The following is a 10109-nucleotide window of genomic DNA, read 5'->3' as shown; positions in this document are numbered from 1 at the left end:
TGGGCCCAGGGTCCAGCTCTCTTAAAAAGAAAGCATTATGGGCTATACCCCAAGGGTTTGGGGTCCGGTTACTGACCACTTTAGCGCGCAGGCTTTTTTGGACAGAACCGGTAGCTCACCTAATCCCAAGGATGCGGAGGCAAGCTAAACCATGACTAACACCTAAGACACTGGCGTAAAAACTGAGGTACTCCTCCTATGGGAGGGGGTTATATAGGGAGGGGCATTTCCTGTTTGAAGATTGCCAGTGTCTACACCTGAAGGTACTCCATATAACCCATATAGTAATGAATGCCGCTCTGTGTCCCGTGATGTAACGATAAAGAAAAGGGGGGGGGGGAGCGGGCGAACAGGAGGCACACTGGGAGTAGGGTCATGCTGGGCTGGCCTACAGTTGGTTTGCCAGAGTCCAATCCTCTTGTAGGCCGCAGTATAACCCAAAAGGTGAAAGTCTTTGCATCTTTCAATGGATGAGAAAGAAAATAAAAATTATATTAATAAAGAATATATTTATTTTTATTACAGCCAGTTATATGAGAACTCTTTAAGATGATATCATTCTACTGGTATAACTATGTATACTGCCATTGCTGACCTCATGAACATGCTAACTGCATGGCAGTCGGAGGTTGAAGGACTTTGAAAGCCAGTGGGCATGACAGACAGGCAAGCAGCATTTTCAGAAGGAGATCACAGCAATAGAAGTCTGCATATTTCTCCAATACAAGTTTCCTTTGAACTACTGACACACCTTTAAACAGATGCAACTTTAGCCTGTTTAGCAACATAACGTCTCCTTCCACTCTGTTGAAATGTTAGAAATGTTGCTGAATATCACTTAATGCACTAGTGAGCCGCTTTATCTTTTCCTCCATGGCTTTCTTACTGTTAGCTGTTTCCTGCAAGAGCTGCCGCATTTCCTCTTCTACTTGGTAAACCTGCAACAACAAAGTGGGCATTAGTGAGGCCGTATTATTGTAACACATTCTTGTTTTGAAGTTAGCTGCATTTTTATAATGTAGAAAATGATATAACTTTTTTAAGCCCTGGTTCACACTGGTGCAATTTAACGCGTCCTAATCGGCGCGTCACTGCATCTGCAGTAGAAACTTGCACAGATGTCTCTGTAATCGCGGCCGAAAATCGAGACTGACAAGTGGGAGTGAAATCGTGCGAGTTCAGCTGAACCTGGGCTTAAAGGGTCACTAAAGGAAATTTTTTTTTGCCTAAAATTAATGTCTGCAAGGTAGACAGAATAGTGTAATGATTCTGTTAAAAACCTAGTAAATACCTATTAAATTCCGTCATCTATAATCACCTCCGGCATTCTAGTTTCTGTTCTCTCATTCACTTCCTGGTTTGCACCGTTTGTTCATGTAAGAACTACATTTCCCAGTATGTATTGCGGCACGCCCAGTAATTCACACCTCCTTGAAGTCTCTAACACGTAGAGAGCGTCCTGCCACTCAGATGTAGTTCCCAGGAGGGGGTGAGCACGTTACTGACCACCGCAGTAAAGCCTCCCTTCACGGTGGTGAGTAACAATCAGACAAGCAGGAAGTGAACACAACAGAGAAGAAATAGAGCAACTTCTGAGCAAAAACGAACTATGAGGAAGTGAAAAGAGGAATGTCTGCAGGTAAAGGATGCTTATTATGAAAAAAACAAAAAATCCTTTACAACCCCTTTAAGGTGCAAGTTCTAGAGCCGACATTCTGATCCCAGCTTCCTTGATTAGACAGACACTCACATGGAATTGCTTGCCTTGCATGCCTTTTCTAACTTTTCAGATTTCACTGGCTAAATGCTTGCTCAATGTCAGTGGATGACTAGGTAGTAAATCCAGGATAAGGGTGACGGCCCCAGAGCCTCCACCACTAACAGCAATGACAGTTATTGTTTGTTTTTTGACAGGTTCCCTTTAACTAAATGACTCAGTAACTATGAAAGAATATTACTGCAGATGCAGAAGACAACTATTGCAATGTAAGCAAATGAGAGCCGGTTCACACAGGGGCGACACGACTCTGGCCGCGACTTTGCGAGGCAACCTGAACACGACCTGAGCGCGCAAAACAGCGCGACTTTGGGCAACTTACAAGGCAACTTCAAGTCGCCTCCAGGACAGGAGGCTTTCCAGTGGCCAATAAAACAACAATCAGCTCTGTGGGAGGGAGGGGTTTGCCTTAGAAATTCTTTTGGAGGGAGGGGTTTGCCTGAGAAAACAAATTTTCTCTTCCTGTATTGTTGCCTTAGTTAAGACAGGAGATCCGACTTGGAGGCGACTTCCATTGAAATCAATGGGTACAAGTTGCCTAGAAGTTGGATTGAAGTAGTACAGGAGCCTTTTCTGAAGTCGGAGCGACTTCAGTAGTATACATTAAAGTGGAGGTTCACCCAGAAATGTAAATTTTTAACCTTAGATTGATGCTCATTTTGTCAAGGGGAATCGAGTAGTTTTTTTTAAATCAAAGCCGTACTTACCGTTTTAGAGATGCATCTTCTCCACCGCTTCCGGGTATGGGCTGCGGGACTGGGCGTTCCTACTTGATTGACAGGCTCCCGACAGGCTGCCGATGGTCGCATCTATCGCGTCACAATTTTCCGAAATTAGCCGAACGTCGGTGCGCAGGCGCCGTATAGAGCCGCACCGACGTTCGGCTTCTTTCGGCTACTCGTGACGCAATAGATGCGACCGTCAATCAAGTAGGAACGCCCAGTCCCGAAGACCATACCCGGAAGCGGCGGAGAAGATGCATCTCTAAAACGGTAAGTACGGCTTCGATTTTAAAAAAAATACCCGATTCCCCTAGACAAAATGAGCATCAATCTAAGGTAAAAAATTTACATTTCCGGGTGAACTCCCGCTTTAAGATGGCTCCATTCACTTACATTGACTTTCTCAACCGCGTGACTTGGGGGTGACTTCAAGTTGGATCCCAGGTTGCCCCTGTGTAAACCGACTCTAAAGAAAAAAAAAATAAAAAAAAACCCATGCCAAAATGGCTGGTACAAGACTTTGGGAAAAGAAAAAAGACCAAAGCCCATTGTTCTTTGCCCTTACACTACCCTTTCTGCTACCGTTTTTTAAAGAGGAGTTAAATTCAGCCATACAAGTTCAACAGCAATTATATGGCCATATACTCCGCAGCACGCTGAAAGAGAAATGTAGAATTGCAAATCCTGAGTTTTGGCAAAAACGATGAAGTTATATGGAGAAAGGGGTCGGGGGGGGGGGGCATGCTGAAGTCATATAAAAATCCTCAATTTTACACTTCTGAAAGGAATAGGAGTGTTCCTGTAAAAAAAATGTTTGAGAAAAGGCCTCATTTGGGGGACATTTCCAGTCCCCAATAGGACAAAGGCAGGAAAAAATAGTTTTAACTACCAAACTGATATAAAAGTGTATGTCACCCTGAGATTTTGCATTTTATCATATATATATATATATATATATATATATATATATATATATATATATATATATATATATATATATATATATATATAGTGTATGTTACCCCAAAATGTGGCGTTTTATCATATATATATATATGTGTGTGTGTTTATTATAGAAGTCTATTGGTTTGATTCACTTCATACAAGAGAAATACGTGCCCGAGTGTTTTCCTGCGCTCGGTATAGGTCGGTGGCGGCGTTCAAACACAGCACGGGGATCGACTCAACAACAGCGCGGGAGAAGCGGGGAGGACACCACCAGGGCCGCAGACAGACGCCAGACCGGAGAAGGCCGCCGGACAAGACACCAAAACTGTAAGCAATTCAAAAAAATTTTCCCAGGAATTTCCCTTCTACATTAGGGGTGCGCGCTATACGCCGGTGCGCGCTATAGGCAGATAAATACTGTAATTTGTGCTTGCCTGGTCAGTTTGCACACCTGGACTTGCAGTCAGTTATCAGCATCTTCCATTGTATAATCAATGGCCAGGCCCCAAACCTAGTCCTGGCTATTTGATTCTCCCTCTGCAGTCAATAGCCTTCATTTCGAATGACATAGACCCAATTCCAGTAATATCACACTCCTTCTGTAACTGCAGTCAGGCTGTTGAGCATGAGCAAATCACACCCCGTCTTATAAATAGTACAGTCTTAAAAATTTGTAGAGCAGAAAGTACAGCCTTCTGGGAAACAGCATACACAGACAGAGAGCGTAGTGATGCAATTAAAGACCTGCGCTCCCTGCTAGACAAATGGGGATGGGCTAAAATGCTATGCGGTCATGTGACTGCAAAATAAAACTTGCAAAAAAAAAAAAGGTTATTGAAAGTATGGCGACAATGGAATATTAACTTTAACTGTGGGGGTTATTTACGAAAGGCACTGAAAGTGCACTTGGAAGTGCAGTCGCTGTAAATCTGAGGGGTAGATCTGAAATGAGTAGAAGCTCTGCTGATTTTATCATCCAATCATGTGCAAGCTAAAATGCTGTTTTTTATTTTCTTGCATGTCCCCCTGGGATCTACAGTGACTGCACTTTCAGTGCATTGGTTACATATTCCAGTTTACCTTCTTCTAGACCAGGGTTCGCCAAGCTTTAAGAATAAAAGGGCCACTTTACTGTCCATTAGACCTTAGAGCTGCTGGACTGTGGCCATTGGCAGTAAAAAGTGCTCCAGGGCTAGTGGAAATAAACAATGCCTCAGATTTGGTGATCAGTGGGATTAAAAAAAAAAAAAAAAAACATTATAAAATTACATGGTCAGTAGGAGGAGTGGCACCCTGTCATTGGCATCAGCGAGAGGAATTGCGCCCCTTTGCTGGTATCATTGGGAGGAATAGTGCCTGTTCATTGGTGTCAGTGGGGGGATAGTGTTCCATCATTTATATCAGTGGGAGGAACAGCGCCTCATCGTTGGTGTCAGTGGGAGGAATAGTGCCCCAAGGGCCAGATAAAGGCAAGCAAAGAGCCGCAGTTTGGAGACCACTGATCTACATCATTCAGTGCTAAACTGAGGAAGCTTCCCATTCTTCTGACTGATGTAGATATGAAGAAAAAATATAGTCAGGGATGTATTAAAGAGGACTTTTAAAAAAGGTAATTTACTCAATTATACTTACCTTGGAAGTTCTACTTTTTAGAGCCAGGGCCATAAACCCTGTCATCACTAGAGTCAATTAGGCTAACATCCAATGCTGACCAGCAAGTATGTGTAATAATATACAACTTACTCTAAGTTGTAAGGACATTAGAATTCACTCAATAGTTCTGTAAACATTGATAAAGGTCTTTATTCCAAGGTGAATCATATCTCATAATTCACTGCAGGGTTTATGGTTTATTTATTTTGATGAGCCTGCAGACAAGATAAAGCAATGGAGATTGACACATGGGCTCCAGGCCTGTGTTATCAGTAGTCAATGTCACGCTCTGCACGCTGCTATGACTTCTATTCAGCTTCTAGTATCCAAATTACTGTATCAAGGATACAAAATAAGAATTGCGGTGCTCCTTACTCATCAAAGGGATACATTTGGTGTAATGTGCTGGGTTAAAGAGGTCCTTTAACTATTCATTCCAACAGGATTTCATATAGTTTTAATGTTCAAACTTTGAAAGTCCATATACAGTAGTGCGAATCTTATGCTGGCCATACACTATACGAAAATTCGTCCGACATTCGGTCATTAAGAAAGATCTTTCGTTTTTCGGCCAGTTAATGGGCACAAAATCGATAATCGTTTGGACTTTTTTGAGCCAAAAAAACGAAGGACAATTTTGGAAATTTTCTGCCGAATGAACGATAAATCGAAAGGTTAATGTGTTTCCCGTCTGAACTTTCTGCACTAGGTATATGTAAAAAAAGAAACAAACCATTTTTTTTTTTTTATGTCCACTGAACGATTTATCGGTCATTACATGATGGCACTATCGTTTGCACTCACGAACAAACTTTTGTTTTTCGAAAGTTCGTTCGGACGATTTTTCGTGGACTGTATGGCCAGCATTAGGTTTAAAAACTTCAGTTCAAGTTTGATATTTAACAAGCTTACTTTTGAACCAAAAGATTGATGTCAGTTTTACAGTTTTAATCTGCTTTCAGAGTCCTCCCTTTGAAACACAAGGATGATCTGCACTCGGCAGGGGTGAGGAGGTGCAATTACAGAAGATATAGATGCACACAGAATTTGTGTACAACATAAATAAAAGGCTTGCGCAAGAGCCTAAGCAGCTTTCTACTTTGGTAGAAATACTGTACATATCTAAATCAACTGAAATAAAAAGGTCAGAAAAAATAATAATGCACAGAATGCTATATTAATGATTCACAAAAAAAAAAAAAATAAAGTATACAACTTCTTGCTAAAAAAAAAAAAACCAAAAAATCCATGGCAGCACCACACATTATCAATATTGGTGCACCAAAATGAAAACTACGGTGCCGAAACGGATGATTTAGGATACACTTGGCCGAAACCGAAATCGCAGTTTCTTAAAATTGATATCTATATAATATATATATTTATTCATTTATAAATAATTGTATTATATTGGAATTTGTAAATAATATAATCTAAAATTTATTGTGTTAAAATCCTGCTTGCTGCATTTTTGGTACCGTATTTGCCAGTGTATAAGACGACCAGGCGTATAAGACGACCCCCTAATTTTACAGTTTAAGATTTTTTTTCCCTGTACTCACCGTATAAGACGATCCCCCTTCCGACGCTTCATATTTCCTTCTTCTGGAGCCATATTCTTCTTCATTCTTGCTGGAGCCAATCATGATGGGCAATGTATTCTATTATTGAATACAAAGCCTGCTTGGATTGGTAGAGGCTGTAACATCATCAGCCCACGCCTCTCTGACTCTCAAAGCCAAATCCGAGCAGGCTACTGTATGTAACCTGCTCGGATTGGCAGAGGTTGTTACTCCAATCTGAGCAGGCTCTGTATTCATTTGAATACATCGCTCACCATGATTGGCTAAGCAATATATACTGTATGTAGCCGAAGCTACATACAGTATTACCGCACATCCAAGCAGCTGACCCGGCGTATTAGACGACTCTGCTTTTTTGCCAGTTTTTTTAAGTGTAAAAGGTAGTCTTATACGCCAGCAAATACAGTACATATCTGATCAGTACCTTTTCATTGAAATGCATTGAAAACGCAGCCAGAACAAATCAAAAATGCATCAGTGTTGTGTTTTTGATGCATTTTTTGAGTCACGTGACCTATGAAAAACACACCAAAGTCATGTTCAAAACCACTGGAGTTTGACAGCCGTTATCAGCATTTTTTTTTTTTGCTTTCTGCACAATGCTCAAGACCCTATTTTCAGCCAATAGTTTTCGGTGGTCAAAATTTCGGTGCATCACTAATAATCAGCATAGACTTATAAAATAGTTCATTTACTATAGAATACAGTAAAAAAGGTCCTTTGAAGGCATGTGACAGAATGCAGGTGAATTCTACAAATACCATTACAGAGCCGTTAATGGTAAACCATTTTACTTTCAGCATGGAGTAAAATTATTTTCATAAAGGAATTATGAAAGCTGTAGGATGAACACTAAAAACCTAACAAATAATTTGAATTTATAAAGACAAAGAGCATAGAACAAATTGCAGCAACCGATCAATCACAATAACTTTTTGTGGATATAAACTGAAATCTGATTAAAGAAGCATGATAAAGTCCTCAGTGATTTAGGTCTTTCCCCAATCTAATCTCTAGTCCCCAGGTGATTATTTCCTAAAATTCAAACTGAGCAGTGTGACGGAGTGGTCGGCATTACTACAATGTACAATGATGAACACAGAACAGAAATGGGAATTCTTCAAAAAGACTCACTGTAAAGTATATTCCAATGGGCAATAAGTTTAACCACTTAAGACCCGGACCTTTAGGCAGCTAAAAGGACCCGGGTCAGTTTTTGCGATTCGGCACTGCGTCGCTTTAACTGACAATTGCGCGGTTGTGCGATGTGGCTCCTTTTTTTTTACCACAAATAGAGCTTTCTTTTGGTGGTATTTGATCACCTCTGCGGTTTTTATTTTTTGCGCTATAAAAAAAAAAATAGAGCGACAATTTTGAAAAAAATTCAATATTTTTTACTTTTTGCTATAATAAATATCCCCCAAAAATATATATATATAAAAAAAATTCCTTCAGTTTAAGGCCGATACGTATTCTTCTACCTATTTTTGGTAAAAAAAAACAAAAAAAACGCAATAAGCATTTATCGGTTGTGAAATGGCAGTGTGTAAACACACCTTCCCCGTTCTTCTGTGTGGCAGTGACACTGATCGTCTGTTTCCTGATCAAGGGAACGACGTTCAGTGACGTCACGCCCCCCTACAGTAAGAATCACTCCCTTAGGGTTAACCCCTTCACTGCCATTTTCACAGTAATCAGTGCATTTGTATAGCACTTTTCGCTGTGAAAATGACAATGGTCCCAAAAATGTGTCAAAAGTGTCTGATGTGTCCGCCATAATGTCGAAGTCAAGAAAAAAATCGTTGATCGCCGCCATTACTAATAAAAAAAAAATATATTAATAAAAACGCCATAAAACTATCCCCTATTTTGTAAACGCTATACATTTTGCGCAAAAAAATCGCTTATTGGGATTTTTTTGACCAAAAATAGGTAGAAGAATACGTATCGGCCTAAACTGAGGATTTTTTTTTTTTTATATCTTTTTTTGGGGGATATTTATTATAGCAAAAAGTTTAAAATATTGCATTTTTTTCAAAATTGTCGCTCTATTTTTGTTTATAGCGCAAAAAATAAAAAAACCGCAGGGGTGATCAAATACCACCAAAAGAAATCTCTATTTGTGGGGAAAAAAGGACGCCAATTTGGTTTGGGAGCCACGTCGCACAATTGTCAGTTTAAGCGACGCAGTGCCGAATAGCACTGGTCCTTAACCTGCATATTGGTCCGGGTCTTAAGTGGTTAAAGATTGTGGGTAAAGCAAAAGAAGTCAATGGGCTGGATTCAGGTACGACTTGCGCCCTCTTACGGAGGCGCAGCGTACCGTTTTTACGCTGCGCCTCCGTAAATTACGTGCGCTACGTTCATTCACGAAGCATTAGCTCCGTAATTTGCGTGTGCGCTCCCTAAAACTGCCCGGCGTAAGGGCGCGTAATTTAAATGATCCCGTAGGGGGCATGGATCATTTAAATTAGGCGCGTTCCCGCGCCGAACGTAGTGCGCATGCTCCGTCAGGAAACTTTCCCGACATGCATTGCGGCAAATGACGTCGGAAGGACGTCATTTGCTTCAACGTGAACGTAAATGGCGTCCAGCGCCATTCACGATTCACTTACGCAAACGACGTAATTTTCAAACATCGCGACGCGGGAACGACGGGTATACTTAGCATTGGCTGCCCCTGCTAATAGCAAGAGCAGCCTTACGCGAAACCCGACGAACGCAAACGACGTAAAATGCGTACGCAGGGCGCGCGTAGGGTTGTGAATCGGCGTGAGTATGCAATTTGCATACTCTACGCTGACCACTACGGGAACGCCACCTAGCGGCCATCGTAAGAATTCAGCCTACGATACGACGGCATAAGAGCCTTATGCCAGTCATATCTTAGGCTGCAGTCGGCGTAACAAGCTTTCTGAATACAGAAAAGTCGTTACGCCGGCGCAACTAAGCAATTGCGCTGCGTAACTATGGTTACGCAGACGCAATTGCTTACTGAATCTACCCCACTATTTTATTAACCAGTATGCAACTGTGGATCAACAAACACAGCTTTAAAATATAGGGTAAAACGGTCAACTTTTAGAAAACGATTTCAAGCTGGTTATCCCCAATCAGTAAAAACAATCCACTAAAGTGACATGCGGCTTTCACTTTCACTTTCACCAAAGATGCTAAATATGTTGATTTACCACTGTGTAGAGTGGGTACAGGAGCCATGATTTACTTTGGTACAACAGTGTGTAGATACGTACCCTTTCATTTGCTGCTTCTACTTCCTTCTGTTTTTCACTGGCTACTTTAATAGTTTCAGCTTGATGAGCAGCTAGAATGGACTCCAATTGTCTTCGAAATGCATCATCCACAGAATGAAGTTTTTCCATTACAACCCTATGCAGACAAACATTTACCATATAGGTGAATTCA

The 10109-nt window shown here is 41.0% G+C and overlaps 1 protein-coding gene across 3 annotated transcripts in view; it reads right to left on the bottom strand.

Annotated features, from left to right (window-relative positions):
- Positions 1–398: 398 nt before the first annotated feature.
- LRRCC1 (leucine rich repeat and coiled-coil centrosomal protein 1) overlaps positions 399–10109 on the bottom strand; it is an 83639-nt gene continuing 73928 nt past the window's right edge. For 2 of the 3 annotated variants that reach the window (XM_040354554.1, XM_040354557.1), the window contains 2 exons: positions 9938–10073; positions 399–938 (listed from right to left, as the gene is read on the bottom strand). In XM_040354554.1, coding sequence (XP_040210488.1) covers positions 816–938; positions 9938–10073 — 259 coding nt within the window. In that variant the 3' untranslated portion in view covers positions 399–815. The remainder of the gene's footprint in view (positions 939–9937; positions 10074–10109) is intronic. The other variant, XM_040354556.1, reaches the window with a different exon arrangement.

Source organism: Rana temporaria, chromosome 5, assembly GCF_905171775.1.
Source record: "Rana temporaria chromosome 5, aRanTem1.1, whole genome shotgun sequence".
Taxonomy (NCBI): Eukaryota; Metazoa; Chordata; class Amphibia; order Anura; family Ranidae; genus Rana; species Rana temporaria.
The sequence above is the reverse complement of the archived record's forward strand: the minus strand, read 5'-3'. Positions and strand labels throughout refer to the sequence as shown.